The 17,989-nt window shown below is 47.7% G+C and overlaps 1 protein-coding gene across 2 annotated transcripts in view; it reads right to left on the reverse strand.

The window, feature by feature from the left end:
* Positions 1 to 17,989, reverse strand: part of Znf395 (zinc finger protein 395) — a 55,360-nt gene that overhangs the window by 13,279 nt on the left and 24,092 nt on the right. For both annotated transcript variants that reach the window (XM_045131377.1, XM_045131376.1), the window contains exons 2-3: positions 5,762 to 6,026; positions 4,028 to 4,260 (exon numbers count right to left, since the gene is read on the reverse strand). In XM_045131377.1, the coding sequence (XP_044987312.1) occupies positions 4,028 to 4,260; positions 5,762 to 6,013 (485 nt within the window). In that variant the 5' untranslated portion in view covers positions 6,014 to 6,026. The remainder of the gene's footprint in view (positions 1 to 4,027; positions 4,261 to 5,761; positions 6,027 to 17,989) is intronic.

Here is a 17,989-nt window from a genome sequence, read left to right on the forward strand (position 1 = left end):
CCTGAGACTCCATAGTGAATTCCAGGTCAGCCTGGGCTACAGTGAGACCCTTCTTTGAAAACAAAACAACGAAGCAGTTTATGCTCCTTTCACTTTTGGTTAGAGAAGCTTCTCTTTTCAGGTGGTGGTGACCACTGGGAGACTCAAACTCCTCAAAGTGCTGAGAAGTGACAGCAAGATATTCAGCATTAAGAAAGATTTCTCTATCACATCCTCCACGGCTCAGGGACCACTGTGGAAGAGGTGGCCATTGCGTTCATAAACCTCACAGTGGCTGATGCTTCCTACCCAAGACCTGCATAATATGAGGGGGAAGAAAACGGGGCTGGAGAGGTGGCTTAGTGGTTAAGGCGCTTGCCGGCAAAGCCAAAGTACCCAGGTTTGATTCCTCAGTACCCACATAAAGCCAGACAGAAAATGTTGTGTGTGCATCTGGAGTTTGTTTGCAGTGGCTAGAGGCCCTGGTGTGTCCATTCTCCCTCCCTCCCTCTCTCTCTCTCTCTCTCTCTCTCTCTCTCTCTCTCTCTCTCTCTCTAAGTAAATAAAATATTTTTTTTAAATGATGACATCAGGGAGCTGGGCGTGGTGGCACATATCATTAATCCCAGCAGCACTCAGGAGGCAGAGGTAGGAGGATTGCCATGAGTTCAAGGCCTCCCTGAGACTACATAGTGAATTCCAGGTTAGCCTGGGCTAGAGCGAGACCCTACCTCGAAGGAAAAAAAACAAACAAACATCAAAATAGAAGGACACCAGTTAGTTACAAAGAAGGGGTTCACTGGAGAGAGGACAACATAAGGGGATTGTGATCAGGGTCCACTGTATATATGTGTGGAGGTTGTCAACCAAGTTTTTAAAAATGGAGCATTTTCAATCTTCTAGACACAAAATGGCCCGAACATCCATGACCTTGAAGTACCTGGCACTACCTACACAAGACCTTTACAACAGGAGGAAAAGAGGATGACATCAAAATAAAAGAGAGACTGACTGAGAGGGGGAGGGGATATAATGGAGAGGAGATTTGTGAGGGAGAAAGTAGGCATACGGCAGGAATTATCGTGGTTTATCGTCTATAATTATGGAAGCTGTCAATTAAAAAAGTTTTTTTTTTTTCCAGCATTTGGGCTGGAAGGATGGCTTAGCAGTTAAGGCATTTGCCTGCAAACCAAGAGACCCAGGTTCGATTCCCCAGGACCCACATTAGCCAGATGCACAAGGGGGCGCACACATCTGGAGTTCATTTGCAGTGGCTGGAGGCCCTGGTGCGCCCACTCTCTCTCCCCCACCCCTTGCTCTGTCAAATAAATAAATAAAAAGTTTAAAAAATGGAGCATTTTACTTGAAAGAGAGAAGAGTGAGAACAGTCAAATAGAACATAGGAATAAAAGATGCCCAGTGAGGGCTGGAGAGATGGCTTAGCGGTTAAGCGCTTGCCTGTGAAGCCTAAGGACCCCGGTTCGAGGCTCGGTTCCCCAGGTCCCACGTTAGCCAGATGCACAAGGGGGCGCACGCGTCTGGAGGTCGTTGGCAGAGGCTGGAAGCCCTGGCGTGCCCATTCTCTCTCTCTCCCTCTATCTGTCTTTCTGTCTGTGTCTGTCACTCTCAAATAAATAAATAAATAATGAACAAAAAACATTAAAAAAAAAAGATGCCCAGTGAAATCAAAATGCTTTTTTCCTTTTTTAAAATATTTTATTTATTTATTTGCAGGCAGTGAGAGAAAGAGAGACAGAGAGAATGTGTATGCCAGGGCCTCTAGCCACTGCAACCGAACTTCAGATGCGTGTGCCACCTTGTGCACCTGGCACTGGGGAATCGAACCTGGATCATTAGTTTTTACAGGCAAGTTCCTTAGCCTCTGAGCCATCTCTCCAGCCCTTAATGTTCCTTTCTCTGTCTTATATTTAAATTCAAGAAGGAACACTCTACTCAATTCCCCTCTCCTCTCTGCCAAAATAAATAAGACATTCTGTTAGCTTATGTCAACAGAACCCATTATATAAGCCAGTGAGCAAATAAACCAGAATAAATAACCAGATGAAATAACTCTCCTGGTGCAGACCTCAAGGATTTTACAGAGCATGGTTCTATGAAATTAAATGTTAAACTTTTGGGGGGTGACAGGGTCCGAGGTAGGGTCTCATTCTAGCCCAAGCTGACCTGGAATTCACTATGTAGTCTCAGGCTGGCCTGGAACTCACAGTGATCCTCCTATCTCTGCCTCCTAAGTGCTGGGATTAAAGGTGTGCACCACCACACCCAACTAAACATGGGATTTATTTTTTAAATATTTTATTTGTTTATTTGACAGAGAAAGAGGGTGAGAGAAAGAGAGAGAGAATGAGCACACAAGGGCCTCCAGCCACTGTAAACACCAGCCACGTGTGCCTCCTTGTACATCTGGCTAAGATGGGTCCTGGGGAAGTGAACCTGTATCCTTTGCCTTTGTAGGCAAATGCCTTAACCACTAAGCCATTCCTCCAGCCTGGGATTTATTTTCATTTTTTTATTTTGAGAGAGAGAAAGAGAAGGAGGGTGCCAGAGCCTTCAGCCTGCTGTGATGCATGCGCCCCTTGTGGCCATGTGCAATATTGCACATTTGTGTCACTGTGCGTCTGGCTTACATGGGACCTGGAGATTTGAACATGAGTTCTTAGGCTTCACAGGCAAGCACCTTAACCACTAAGCCATCTCTCTAGCCCTAAGCATATGATTTTTAAAACATCTATACAGTTTCATTATTTGGAAGTAAAGTTAGCACTATCTGTAATCTGAAGTATTAAGGAGAGTTACACAGTGAAATAAATTTGCAGGTGGCTTATCTATTTCAAAGGACATACTGATCCATCCTTTGCAATCAAATCTACTGAACCCCACAAATGAGTTTGAAACAGCTAAACCAAGACCACCAATATTCTAACTGTGAGACATCCCTTCCACAGAACAGAAACTCAAAATCTTCGGTGGCATCCCACTGTGTACACCATCCCAAGTGATTCTAATCTGGCCTCAAAACACTGGGTCTTCCAAGAGAAACCACACCAACAGAAAGAGGAGGGGGTGGCATGTACCCATCTGCACATCTTGTATGTCAAACCATGTCAGCTCACAGTCTTCTTTTTTTTTTTTTTTTTTTGGTTTCTCCAGGTAGGGTCTCATTCTAGTCCAGGCTAACCTGGAATTCAGTATGGAGTCTCAGGGTGGCCTCAAACTCACGGCAATCCTCCTACCTCTGCCTCCTGAGTGCTGGGATTAAAGGTGTGCGCCACCATGCCTAGCCACAGTCTTCTTTTTAAATCTTAAAAGGTGGATGTCCATTGGATGTGGTGGCACACGCCTATAATCTCAGCACTCGGGAGGCAGAGGTAGGAGGATCGCCATGAGTTCGAGGCCACCCTGAGACTCCATAGTGAATTCCAGGTCAGCCTGGGCTAAAGACCCTGCCTCAAAAAACAAAAAAAGATGGATGTGTACCACACAGCATAGTCATTAGGGTCCAGAGTCCCAGAGAAAAAGTCTTATCATAATATTCTGAAGCAAAATCTCTACTCTTCGCTGCACATCCAAGCCAGTGTTCAGCACTTTATTTTAAGCTATTTAAGAATCAAAATACTGGGGCTGGAGAGATGGCTTAGCAGTTAAGGCACTTGCCTGCGAAACCTAAGGACCCAGGTTCAATTCTCCAGGACCCACGTAAGCCAGATGCACAAGGGGGCACGTGCATCTGGAGTTCGTTTGCAGTGGCTGGAGGCCCTGGAGCGCCCATTCTCACTCTGCCTCTCTGTGTTGCTCTTTCTCTCTCTTTCTCTTTCAAATAAATAAATAAATAAAACATTTTAAAAAAAAAAGAATCAAAATACTGGTGTTCAATATGTGATACACAAAAATGACTTCACGTTTCCTTGAAAAGATGCCTCTTTTCAGTATCTCGCTTCTCTGCTCTCCCGACAACCAGGCCCCAGGGCCCCATATTCCTCCTACCCCAGGGGAGCCCACGCCCACAGCCCTCGCCACCCTCACAAACCTCTTTGGGACGTCAATGTTCCTAGAGACAGGTCTGTAGGCTGGCACCTGGGCTCCGTGCTCCAGAGGTGGTACCCGGGCCATGGCACCCTGCAGCTCTGCCAGCCACACTTCCTCAGCCTTACAGCATATCTGTAACTTCTGGTCCAACAGCCAGACTGTCACCTTGTCTTCTGCCCAGCCGTGCTGTTCCACCAGGCCCATGCACGCGTGACCCCTGTACCACACGTAAACCTGCAGGGGACAGTTGCCAGTGGTCAGCACTCCGTCATTCCAAACCCAAAGCCCTGGTAGACCTAAACTCTTGGTGCCAGGATGTGCCAATGGCAGTCCTTATTCACTCATGAGCGAGCTCGATTCAGTGTGTGCCCAAAGTCCACATGGTAGACACTTAATCAGCAAGGCAGCGGTGGGAGGTGCAGCTGAAAAAGAGTGCTAACCCTCAAGAAAGGGTAGCGTCATCCCAGGAGAGAGTGAAGTCCAGACTGTACACCGTGACAGAGTGCTCTGCTATCTAGCCTCCCTCTTTCTCGGTCTCTCAGCTTCCAGACCTTGAGCCATAGAAAATTATTGTTTATAAATTACCCTGTCCCTGGTATTCTGTTATAAAAGCCAAAAACAGACTAGGAAGCTGGGTGCGGTGGCATACACCTTTAATCCCAGCACTCGGAAGAGGTAGGAGGGTCGTTGTGAGTTTGAGGCCAGCGTGGGACTACATAGTGAGTTCCAGGTCAGACTGGATTTGAGTGAGACCATACCTTGAAAAAGTAAAAAATAAATATAAAAAAATAGGGCTGGAGAGATGGCTTAGTGATTAAGGCGCCTGCCTGCAAAGCCAAAGGACCTCAGTTCGATTCCCCAGGACGCATGTAAGCCAGATGCACAAGATGGCGCATGCATCTGGAGTTCATTTGCAGTGGCTGAAGGCCCTGGTGCTCACTCGTGCATTCTCTCTCTCTCTCTCTCTCTCCCTGTGTCTTTCTGTCTCTCAAAATAAATCAATAAATAATTTTTAAAAATAAAAAGACTAGGAGAGAGCAGATGTCCTCAGGCACCGGCTGGCCCCTTCGCACCCAGACCAGCCGCGTGGGATCAAGAAACCGGAGTTCAGCAGCTAGGGTTTCTGAGAATCTGAAGTCCCTGCCCATCCCCCTGTTTGGTCTTGGGCACCTCTTGCCCAGCACTTTCCCCCTGGAGAATCCTGAGTCTCTCCGAGCATGTGCTGGGAGAGGAGAGCAGGCTGGAGAAGCCAGAGGGCACTGGGTACAACCCTCACAGGGAGACAGAAGGCCAAGTCTCTAGGTACAGACTCTCCAGAAGACAATGAGACAGTGGCACAATCTAGATCTACTGACAACACCGGGCTTAGGTGACTATGGGCCCTGCCCCAAGGGAGGAGCACCAGCAGAAGAAATCTGCATTGGAATGGGAGGGTACCCACATCACCAGCTCCTGCAAACATCTTCTGGATTCTCACAACCTGAGGTCCCTTCCCTCCTTAGCCAAAGATTGTAAATGGAGGCAGATGAAAAGCCCCTGACTTAAAGTCCTGCTTCAAACCAAAGTTACCCTCTTCTGGTGATAGTCATAGAGGAGCCCTGGTCTGAAATGAGGGCACGTTTTCTAACTAAGTGCCCTGGTGTGGCAGGTTCCAGTCTGTCACTCAGGGCATACCTGGTCTGCTAGCCCCAACCCTTGGGAGACAGGACACCTGTCCATGTTGGGACCCACCTACCTTCTGTCCAGGCTGGAAGGCCACTTTCGGGAGGCCTGATGTGGCCAGAGCCTTAAGGACTTCCTTGGGCTGCTCCTGGCACACACTGTCCTTAAAGGCAAGGAAGGGCTGGGCAGTGGCCCCCTCCAGCAATTCGGCCTGTGGCTCCAAGGGCACGCTGGCCCCTGATGGCACCTCAGAAGCACTGGGTCCCAACACTCGGGCTCCCAAGAGGGACCGCTTGCCTAGGCGACGGGATAGCACGCTGGCCATGCTGCTGTGTTTGCTGGGGAGGCAAAGGTGACAGTGAGTCCTTTATCCATCACATGAAAAAAATCACAAGCTTATTACGAATCCCAGTATATGCTGCAGTCAGCATATGTCCATCAAAATGAAGCAAATATTGAAGCATATAATTTATTTATTTATATTTATATATATGTACATATACACACACACACACACATATATGTAGTTTGTTTGTTTGTTTCATTGTTGTTTTTGTTTTTCGAGGTAGGTCTCACTCTAACCCAGGCTGACCTAGAATTCACTATGTATTGTCAGGGTGGCATCAAACTCACAGTGATCCTCCTACCTCTGCCTCCTGAGGGCTAGGCTTAAAGGTGTGCACCACTGTGCCCAGCTTGAAGCAAATATCTTAAATTTTTTTTTGTTTATTATTTTTATTTATTTATTTGAGAGTGACAGACAGAGAGAGAAAGAGGCAGGTAGAGAGAGAGAGAGAGAATGGGCGCGCCAGAGCCTCCAGCCACTGCAGACGAACTCCAGACGTGTGCGCCCCCTTGTGCATCTGGCTAACGTAGGTCCTGGGGTATTGAGCCTCAAACCAGGATCCTTAGGCTTTACAGGCAAGCACTTAACCACTAAGCAATCTCTCCAGCCCTAAAGCAAACATTTTAAAAATATTTATTTGCAAGAAAGAGGAGAGAGAAAGCAAGGGCATGCCAGGACCTCTTGCCACCTAAGCAAATGCAGACGTATGTGTAACTTTGTGCAGCTGACTTTACGTGGGTGCTGGGAAATCAAACCCTGGGGCCACCAGGCTTTGTAACCCAAGTGCCTTTGACCACTGAGCCACTTCTCCAACCCCCCCCCCCAAAGCAAACATTTTAATGTAATTTTTACCACCTTTTCTTTTCACAAAGCCACACACACACATATATACATACATACATACATATATTCATGTATACACACACACACACACACACACACACACACACGAAGAGAGAGAAGCACAAAGAAAATGAAATCACTTACAAACCTGCCTCCCAAAGATAGCTACTTTCTCTGAAGGCACCCCACTCTTTCTTCTGCACCTGCACTGACATACCTTTGTTTTTGGAGACAGGGCCTCACTACGTAGCTCTAGCTAGCCTGGCACTCAGTATGTAGAATGGCCTAGACCTTGCAACAGTCCCCTTGACTCTTCCTCCTGTGTGCCAGGATAAGTGTGAGCCACCATGACCAGCTCTGACATATTTTTACTTGTACAGAAAAAAAAAAAAAAGGATCATTCTTGGTAAAGTGAACTTTCAAATGGGTCATGTTAGGACCCATTTCCTTAATACATTAGGTAAGTTTTTCCTGTATCATTAAGTGTTCATTTAAAAAGAAAGAAAGAAAAGAAAAGAAAAGCATGCCAGGTGTGGTGGTTTGAGTCAGGTGCCCCCATAAACTTAGGTGTTCTAAATGCTAGGTTCCCCAACTGATGGCAATTGGAAATGAAAGCCTCCTGGAGGCAGTGTATTGTTGGGGGCGGGCTTATGGGTGTGATAGCCAGTGCCCCCTTGCCAGTGTTGGGCACACTCTCCTGTTGCTTTTGTCCACCCGACGTGGGCCAGGGGGTGATGTCCACCCTCTGTTCACATCACCGTTTCCCCCTGCCATCATGGAGATGCTTCTTGAGCCTGTAAGCCAAAATAAACCCTTTTCTCCCCACAAACTGCTCTTGGTCGGGTGATTTCTGTCAGCAACTTGAACCTAACTGCAACACTGGGCGTGGTGGCGCACACCTTTAATCCCAGCACTCGGGAGGCAGAGGTAGGAGAATCACCGTGAGTTCAAGGCCACCCTGAGACTACATAGTGAATTCCGGGTCAGCCTGAGCTCAAAATAAAATAAAATAAAAAAAAATCATGAACTTTCATTGGCAGATGCATCACTGATAGTTTCACAAACCCCCACTATTGTCCCCGAAGACCAAGCCAGCGTTTTGCTATTTCAAGGGCTCTGCCTGTACCAAACCTCCTCTGTGCACACACGGCCGGGCCTGCCTCCCCCGTGAGCCTCCCAGGACTGGCCAAAGCCCAGGACTTTTGTTCTACAGACTCCTAAGCTGAGTTGGCTCCAAAGTTGCAAAGGACCTTGGAAATGAACCACGCTGCTCTGTCTTAACGCTCCAGGAAACTAACACCGAGCACAAGTGATTTGCTCACAGTGACAAAGGCGGTCGGTGTCAGAGCCTCCACGGGGCTCACAGAGCGGACGTCTGCCAGGGGACCCAGCTGTCCCTGTCCCTGCTCCCATCCCTTTGCCAACTCATACAACCCTCCTCCTACCACCGTCCTGTGCCTTGTCCCCTCCGGGTGCCCACACATACTCCTGGTGTCTGTTGCTTCAGGTCCTCTGTCCTCCTCTCTGGAAGTCAGTTGGTTAATAGCTGAGTGGAGAACAGACAAGATATATTCAAAGCACCTTCCAGGTGTGTTGGCCCAGTGGCAGGTATAAAACCCTAAGGCTTTCAGAACCTCAACACTGGGGCTGGCTTAACAGGTAAGGTGCTTGCCTGCAAAGCCAAAGGACCTAGGTTCAATTCCCCAGTGCCCACATAAGCCAGGTGCACCAGATAGTGCATGCAGCTGGAGTCCATTTGCGGTGGCTAGAGGCCCTGGTGTATTCTCTGTCTGCACACCCCTAGCCCCTCTTTTGTCTCTCTCATTTAAAATTTTTAAAAAGCCAGTCTGTTGGGCTTGCCTCAAAAAAATAAAATGAATAAAAATAAAGCCAGGCGTGGTGGCACACGTCTTTAATCCCAGCACTTGGGAATTAGAGGTAGTAGGATTGCCGAGAGTTCAAGGCCACCCTGAGACTCATAGTGAATTCCAGGTTAGCCTGGGATAGAGTGAAATTCTACCTTGAAAAAAAAAATAAATAAATACATAAATAAGTAAAATAAACAAAAATGAAAGAGAGAAGCCGGGCGTGGTGGCGCACGCCTTTAATCCCAGCACTCGGGAGGCAGAGGTAGGAAGATTGCCGTGAGTTCGAGGACACTCTGAGACTACATGGTAAATTTCAGGTCAGACTGGGCTAGAGTGAGACCTACCTCAAAAAAAAAAAGAAAGAAAGAAAGAAGGAAGGAAGGAAGGAAAGAAAGAAAGAAAAGAAAAGAAAAAAGAAAGAGAAAGGAAGGAAGGAAGGAAGCTCCATACCAACCCCCAGCCCAGAATGCCACCAGGCTAATTCTACCACCAGGCTAATGCCATGCAGGCTCCTGGACTGGGCATCCCAAAAGACAGCTCTGCCTCATTCCACCCCTCACCCCTCCCTCCCTGTTCTCTCAGCCCCGCTCACATCAGCATGCCTGGCAACGGGAACTGTCTTTGGGTATTCTGCAAACCTTCAGTTTTGACCATGGTCCAAAGATACCTCAGTTTGTTTGGGTCCTGCATCATATCTACACCTCCCTGATGCTGGCCTCTCTTCCCCAACTAGTCCGGCAAGTTCTACCAGCAAACATCTCTACAATAACAAATTGCAAATGGTAAAAATAACTTTAACTGGTAACAAGAAAGTGACGGATATTGAGCAAAGTGGAATGGCTGGTTTCCCAGCATTTACAGAGCCTCAAGGGTGCAACCTGATAGCATGGTTGTCGCGACTGAATTCTTGAGAAAGCAAAGATTGGGAAGAGGTGGGAGTCACTTCACGCAGCGCCTAAACTGGGTGGGTAGCATTTTCACATCCAATGGCAGTCTCTCAGAAAGCTACATGACCATGCTAAAATAAAAATAAAAAAGCAAGGGGTGGAGGGATGGCTTAGCAGTTAAGGCGTTTGCCTGCAAAGCCAAAGGACCCAGGTTCGATTCCCCAGGACCCATGTTAGCCAGATGTGCAAGGGGTCGCAAATATCTGGAGTTCGTTTGCAGTGGCTGGAAGCCCTGGTGTGCCCTCTCTCTCTCTCCCCTCCCCCCATTTTTCTGTCAAATAAATAAATAGAAATAAAATATTTTTTAAAAAAAGAAAGCAAGCACCAACAAATAAAAGCCTATCACTAGGGAAAATTTAAAACAGCCAAAGTACATGACTCTTAAAACGTAGTAACGGGGGGCTAAGGTATGGCTCAGTGGTAGAGCACTTGTCTAGCATGCAAGGTCCTGGGTTCAGTCCCCAACACTGGGAAGAATCCAGAACTGAGCATGGGGGTGCACGCCTTTAATCCCAGCACTAGGGGCGGCAGAGGTAAGAGGACTCAAGTCACTGAGCTCCTGTGAAGTAGAGTGTAACACCACTTCCTGACACCAGATGGCAGCATTAACCCGGGGAAAAAAAAGCAATCCGCCCTTACTTTGGCAGGAATCCAAGTAGCCACCCCCACTTTCCTGAGCAGGAAGTTTGAGGTTTCTGCCACTAAAAATGAAGACAGGGTAATGCTTCCAAAATTCCTGGGTTCCTAGGCTTCAGAGAACGCTGGAAATGTTTTGGCCAACAAACTCCAAACTTGTGTTTGCGTGCTTTTTTCTTTTTAGAGAATGCATTTTTGTTTGGCGAGCCTGCACAAAATGGGCCACCTTGCCCACTTCCAGCTTGCTCCCTCGTACCCTTGAAAATATACTTTAATAACCAAGCAGGATGACCCATGCCTGTCCCAGCCCTTGAGGACCTAAGGCAGGAGGACCATCACAAGTTCAAGGACAGCATGGGCTGCAAAATGAGTTCCAGGCCAGCCTGGGCTATCCAGTGAGAACCTTTCTTCAACCCCTCCCATCCTAAAATAGACTTTATTATTGGTTTTATTTCTAATAATCCTAAATCTTTTCTGTTGTTGTTTGGGGTTTTTTGTTTTTGTTTTAATGGAGGGTCTAGCTCCAGCCCAGACTGACCTAGAATTCACTATGCAGTCTCAAGCTGGCCTTGAACTCACATCAGTCCTCCTACCTCTGCCTCCCGAGTGCTGGGATTAAAGAAGTGCGCCACCATGCTCAGCTCCTAAATCCTAATTTGTTATCAGCAGAAGAGAAAGAAGGGAAACTGCCTTTATTAAGTACCTCCTAAACAATGGCCTTCATAAATTGTGTCTAGTTTAATCCTCAGAAACTTTTGAGATAAACCTATGATCTGTGATTTCTGAGAAAATTAACTGGACTACAGAGGGTCAGGCTGCCAAGGCAAGGCCGCCAGGCTAACCAGCAGCCTTGGGCCTGAAATCGTGTCTAGCTGAAGTCCAAGGTCACGATCTTGCCACTAACCCAGTGGGCATGGGATCTTTCGAAATAAAGCACTGAATTAAGTTGCTTTTCCCAATGTCAGTGACCCTTGAGAGAAACACAGCTCCTGACCCTGAGGCCAGACTTCCATTTCCCATGCTCTCCCACCCCATGGAAATCCCGGCCCCACTGGCAACTCAGGCTCTACCCTGCAAGATGGAGGTCAGCGCCTCTGTGTGCGCCTGTCGGTCAGGCCACTGTTAATCATTCAGTGGCTGGGATTTGGGAAGACCTTTATACACACCACCCTGGGGGAGGACGCGCTGGGAGGATGTGATCAAGCAAACAGTGAAAACTTTGGCGAAGGTAATGCTGGGTTGACGGCATGGGAAGGGGAAATACGGACCTAGACTAACTTCAGCCGGGCAGCACAACCATGGTTTGCTGGATCCCTTGGGTGCCGTGGGCATCCTCAGGGTGCTACCGTGGCTGTGGCCTGGTGTCTAGCAATAGTCAAGAGGCCTCAGGGATGAAGAAGTGGACAAGAGCACCCACGAATGACAAAGGTTAACCACACACTGGGAGGCAGAGGTAGGAGGGTGGCCATGAGTTCGAGGCCACCCTGAGACTACATAGTGAATTCCAGGTCAGCCTGGGCTACCCCCAAAAGAAATAAATAAAAAAACCACACACCAGAGAGGCCAGGTTAGCACTTCCAGTCCCAGGACCACCTGTTTGACACCTAGCATGGAGTGTCTCACCCTCCCTCCAAGCTGCCACTGCTTTGACGGTCACATCCTCCACATGGTTTTTCTCTGACCTCGGCTTCTATCTGCCCCCAGTGTGCTTGCTGGGGAGCTAAACTGGTCCATGTACCAGCCATGTGTATCCGTAGCAGCAGAGAAAAAAAGAAGAAATACCTATTTCAGGGTTACAAGAACAGTACTGCAGCATGCAGCCAAATGCTGCTTTATAATTTTGCATTTTCCACTCCCTGTTGACACATACATAACCCAAATATCCCAGGACCATTCTAAGGGGCTCTGGAGCCCTCTTATCCTTCCTGCCTTGACTGCTGTCACCAACAGGAAGGCATGGTTACCCTATGTGGTAGTTTGAATGGATGTCCCCCCAATAGACTCAGGTGTTATTAAAACTGAGTTTATAGCTTCATCCCTAGGGCATGGGGTGTCACTGGGGGCTGATAGGAATTCCTGCCTAAGGTATGCAGAGTGAGTTCTTCCTGGGTCCCTGCACAGTGCGGGGGGACAGGGGGGACACTGGATTTTTGAGGTAGGGACTCCCTGTAGCCCAGGCTGACCTGGAGTTCATTATGTAGTCTCAGGCTGGCCTCGAACTCTCAGTGATCCATCTACCTCTGCCTCCTGAGTGCTGGGATTAAAGATGTGCGCCACCACACTCAACTCCCTGGGGGTTGTTTTTTTTTTTTTTTGGTGTGGGGGGGGTTTGTGTATGTGTTTCTCTCTGCATGGATCTGTGAAAGGGGGCCAGCTTCTTTCGCATTATGGAACTGCCCCTGGATTTATAAGCCTGAAATAAATCCCATCCCTCCTATAAACTGGGTCTGATTTGAAGATTCATGCCAGCAGCGTGAAGCTGACTACAACACCTCACAATATGTACAGTGGTCGATGTCCACAGACGGTTACCCCTCGTCCAGGCTCAGCAAACACATCCTGACGTGCTAATGGTACTTAATGAGGACATCTGCCATCAGCCAAGTAAGTGGAACTGACAGGACAGTGGAACGAACTCTCTCTGTGGTCGGGTTGCAAATTGCCATTTATCACGTGACCGTAGCTGGACAACTGCATGCCCCAGCACACGTCCGCATGTGCACACAGTTGCATACCCAGTTGCTCTCTCTGACCGCCCAGGGTCAGGCACGGCAGCCGCCCATGACGTCACCTACCGGCACGTCTAAGACACAGGTCATAAATCAGTGATGTTGCACAACTCACTGGGGCTTCTCAAAGTTAAGGAGGGTGACATTTGGAGTAAGACTTGTATTTGCAAAAGCCTGGGTGTTTACTATCCATCTCACTAGTGAATAATTGATAGGTCAGGGTGAGGGATAGGATCCTCCTGCCAAGCGTTTCTGCGAAACCTCAGCTTTCTGTCACTTAGCTGGTTCTTTTGTTTTGAGACAGGATTTCACGTAGCCTAGGCTAGCCTCCAAACTGCTACGTAGCCACGGGTGATCTTGAACTTCTGACCCACCTGCCTCCATCTCCTGAGTGCGGGAATTAAAGGCATGAGCTACCATGCTGGGTTGATGCAATGCTGGGGATCAAACCCATGGCTTGAAGCAGCACTGAGCTACATCCCTATAGCCCCTTTTGTTTCTTTTTTTTTTTTTAATATTTTTTGTTCAACTTTTATTTATTTATTTGAGAGCGACAGACAGAGAGAAAGACAGATAGAGGGAGAGAGAGAGAATGGGCGCGCCAGGGCTTCCAGCCACTGCAAACGAACTCCAGACGCGTGCGCCCCCTTGTGCATCTGGCTAACGTGGGTCCTGGGGAACTGAGCCTCGAACCGGGATCCTTAGGCTTCACAGGCAAGCGCTTAACCGCTAAGCCATCTCTCCAGCCCCCTTTTGTTTCTTTTACGAGCTCCACTGAATATCACTGCATACCATCTGCGTAGCATAGTAGTGACTTGCCCTTGTATATCACTCCTAATTTTCTTTCTTTTTCTTTTTTTTTTTTTTTTTAGCTTTCCAAGGTAGGGTCTCCCTCTAGCCCAGGCTGACCTAGGATTCACACTATGTCATCTCAGGATGGCCTCGACCTCAGAGTGATCCTCCTGCTTCTGCCTCCCAAGTGCTGGGATTAAGGGTGTCTTGCCACCACGCCTGGCCACTCTTAACCCTTTACTAGAGAATGACTAGGGTTGCTTTCTTTTCTTTTAAATCTGTAATATTTTAATTTTGATTTGTTTTGGTTTTTGTTTTTGGAGGTAGAGTCTCATTCTGGCTCAGGCTGACGTGGAATTCACTATGGAGTCTCAGGGTGGCCTCGAACTCACAGCGATCCACCTTCCTCTGCCTCCCGAGTGCTGGGATTAAAGGTGTGCGCCGCCACGCCCGGCTCTTAGTTTGGATTTGTGTTATGTTCTCAATTCAACCACAGGCCAAGATGATAGCAGCACACTGCATCTCTTATTTTACAACCAGAGTTCCTTGAGGAACAGGGCTCTCAAGTAACCCATCTTCAACAATTATTAGCCAATACCTCTGTTGACAGATCCATGTGCACTGGCGAGCATATCTGTGATTGCAAATAAATACATTTGTGCTTCTCCTGGTCTGCAAGTCACTGATTGCACTTTGACCAAAGCAAATTGCCACATCCTATCACTAACTACTACTTGGTGGATCTCCAGCCTTTCTGGGGAGAGTGGGGATGCCCTCCTCAGAGGGACAAGACAAAGAAAAAGAAAAACTTGGGCTGGAGAGATTGCTTAGTGGTTAAGGCACTTGCCTGCAAATCCAAAGAACCCTGGTTTAATTCCCCAGGACCCACGTAAGCCAGATGCACAAGGTGGTGCATTCATCTGGAGTTCGTTTGCAGTGACTGGAAGCCCTGGCGCACCCATTCCGTCTGCCCCTCTCTCTCTCTCTCTCTCTCTCTCTCTCTCTCTCTCTCTCTCTCTGTCTCTTTCCCTCTCTCAAATAAATAAATAAAAACAAAATAAAAAAAAAGAAGAAGAAAAATTTTATTTAGCATACTTGGGGGGCCTTTTCTTTGTAAAAACAGAAGAAAGCAACCCCAGTGAGAGCATCCATTCTCAGAAATAATTTGTCAGGTCTTTTAATAACATTTTTAAATGAGGGTATATATATTTAAGATTTTCATAATACAAGCTTGAAATCCACAGCATTGAACGTATCGGTGATCAAGTTGATATTTCTAAATCAGCTTTCCAGACAAGAACAATTTGGATTCTCAGTACATACTAAGATTATTCTTTTTCTGAAGGCTTTTAAAACCCAGATTACACAAGACCAGAGTCCCATAGTTTAGACTACCAGTGAAATAAAATGATAGGCTATGAGGACGGAAAGAGACCTGAAAGGTCACCTGACCCCTCACTCAGGATTGGAAGCCTCTCTACAGATCCCCCTAACTGAGCATCCAGCTCCTATGACAGTGAGTAATAGATGTAATAGAATAACGGGAGGGAAAAATAATGGTCCCAGATAACAACCATTTTCATATTCCAGCAGATGGACCACAAAAGCAGGTCATCTGATCTGGTCTGCAGTGAATTCTCTCCAGCAAGTAACAGATGATCCTGATCGACAAATAGGTATGTCTGTGAGTCTCACGGCCCAGCAGACATTCAATCAAGTGACAGAGGCGGCTCTGTTTACATTGCAGCCGGAAGGGAAAGCGGGTTCTCAGTGCTCCCCAGGAACACACACACTTCCCCTGCCCTCGCACCTACCTCCTCGCTGGCTTTCAGAAACACAGCGTCCTTTGTTCATAACTGTCCTGCTCACACTGCCGCACCAAACAAGATAATGCTTGGCACACTGTGTGGCACCAAAGGAGGGCTCGGGACCTCTACTTCTAGTGGAGTGAGCATCCCTTTCTTATCTGCAAAACATCTCAACTCTGAAATGCTCCAAGGATCTCAGACTTTCCGAGTTTGAGCACTGACATGATGCTACAAGTGGAAAATTCCACACCTGACCTCATGTGACAGACAAGTCACAGTTGAAACACGGGCACACTAAAAATAGTATGCAAAATTACCTTCAGGGGTATGTGCGTAAGATATGTATGAAACATGCATGCATGTTGTGTTTGGACATGGGTTCTCTGTCCAAAAGATCTTACCATGAATTGGCAAATAGTCATTCAAAATCTGATAGACTTCTGGTCCCAGGGCACTTCTGTTAATGGGAACTCGGCCTGTAGCACCAACAGGATTATAAGCCCTTCAAGGGCCCAGGCTGTAGCTCGCTCATCCCATGCAGATTTAGGACTGTAAACAGGTGCCCTCCCTCCCAGGGTGAGGAGAGCCCAGATTCAAGAGCAACTCTAAGAAAATAAAGACCTGCTGCCCACACTGACATGCACACAAGCTTCAAGAATGAGCAACGTTTGGGTTTTTTTTGTTTTGTTTCTGGTATGAGTGTTTGTATGTGTGTGGATGCAGGTGCGTGTATACATGTGTGAACTTGTGTGTTAAGGCCAGAGGACAACTTCAGGTGCCTTTCTCAGGTATACGATCCACCTTTGGTTGAGATAGGGTCTCTCATTGGCTTGGAGCTAACCTATTAGGCCACACTAGCTGGCCAGTGAAGTCCAGAGGTCCGCATGTCTCTACCTCCCAAGTACTAGGATTACAGGCACATGTAACCACACCTGGCATTTTGTATGGGGACTAGGGATCAAACTCAGGTCCTCAAGCTTGTACGGCAAGCACTTTACCAACTGAGCCATCTCCCAAACCCCTCAAACTCAGTTCAAATACATTTTCTCAAAAGCAAGCACTAAGCCAGGCATGGCGGCTCTCCTAGCACTTGGGAGACCAAGCTGAGAGTTCGAGTCCAGCTTGAAACTACATAGTGAATTCCAGGTCAGCCTGAGCTAGAGTGAAACCCTATCTTGGCAGGGGGGAGGGGAGGAAGGCCAGACCCTGTGCTGTAAACCTGTGATCCAAGCTATTTGGGAGGCTAAGGCCTAAGGATCACAATTTCAAGGTCTGCCTGGGTTACAGCATGAATTCAAGACCAGCCTAAATAACTTCGTGAGACCCTGCCTCAAAATCTTTACATATAGTTTATTTATGTGCAAGCAGAGAGACAGACAGAGAGAATGGGCATGCCAGGACCTCTAGCTGAGAACAAACTCCAGATACACGCAGCACTTTGAGCACCCGGCTTGATGTGGGTCCTGGCGAATTGAACCTGGGTGGTTTTGGCTTTGCAGGGTGGTTTTGGCTTTGCAGGGTGGTTTTGGCTTTGCAGGGTGGTTTTGGCTTTGCAGGGTGGTTTTGACTTTGCAGGGTGGTTTTGGCTTTGCAGGCAAGCGCCTTAACCACTGAGCCTTCTCTTCAGCCCCTCAAAAATTTAACAAAGAAAATGAGAAGAAGAAGTAAAAGGAGAACAGGGAATGCAGCTCAGCACTGGCCCAGCATGTGTCAGGCCCTGCATCCAATCCCCAGGGAGCCGGGGGTAGGGGGTGAACCAGGCAGTGCCCACCTGTAACTTTATAGTCCCAACTATTAGTAAGGCTGATCACTTGAGCCCAGAAGTTTGAGAACAGGTTGAGTGACAGAGCAAGACCCTGTTTCAACTACCAAAAAAAAAAAAAGCAGACAGAGAGTGGGGTGATGTGGTTAAACCTGATCTCCTGATCTAACTGCACTGAAACTCCAACAAGAGAGTTGCTGAGGAGACAGATGACTGCTGACTTGGCATTATACCCAGAGACAGGTCTCCAAGGAGGAAACTGGGAGCTGAGTAGCCTCGGGGGAAACAGGCCTCAAAGAACTGACAACTGTGTCAGTGTTCAGGGGAACAGCCCATGCTCAGGGCACACAGCTCTAAGGAATGCTTGAGAGGCTTCTGACTTTATAGGTACCTTTGAAGGCTGGTGGTTTGCTTGTTTATTTTGTGTTGTGTTACTGCTGCTGTTTTAACAAAGACTCATGGATCCCAAGTTGGCGTCAAACTCACTAAGGAGCCAAAGATGACCTTGAACTCCTGATCCTCCAGGCTCCATAGACACGCACCGTCATACCCAGTTGATGTACTGCGGGA

This window comes from Jaculus jaculus, chromosome 12 (assembly GCF_020740685.1).
Source record: "Jaculus jaculus isolate mJacJac1 chromosome 12, mJacJac1.mat.Y.cur, whole genome shotgun sequence".
In the NCBI taxonomy this organism is placed as follows: domain Eukaryota; kingdom Metazoa; phylum Chordata; class Mammalia; order Rodentia; family Dipodidae; genus Jaculus; species Jaculus jaculus.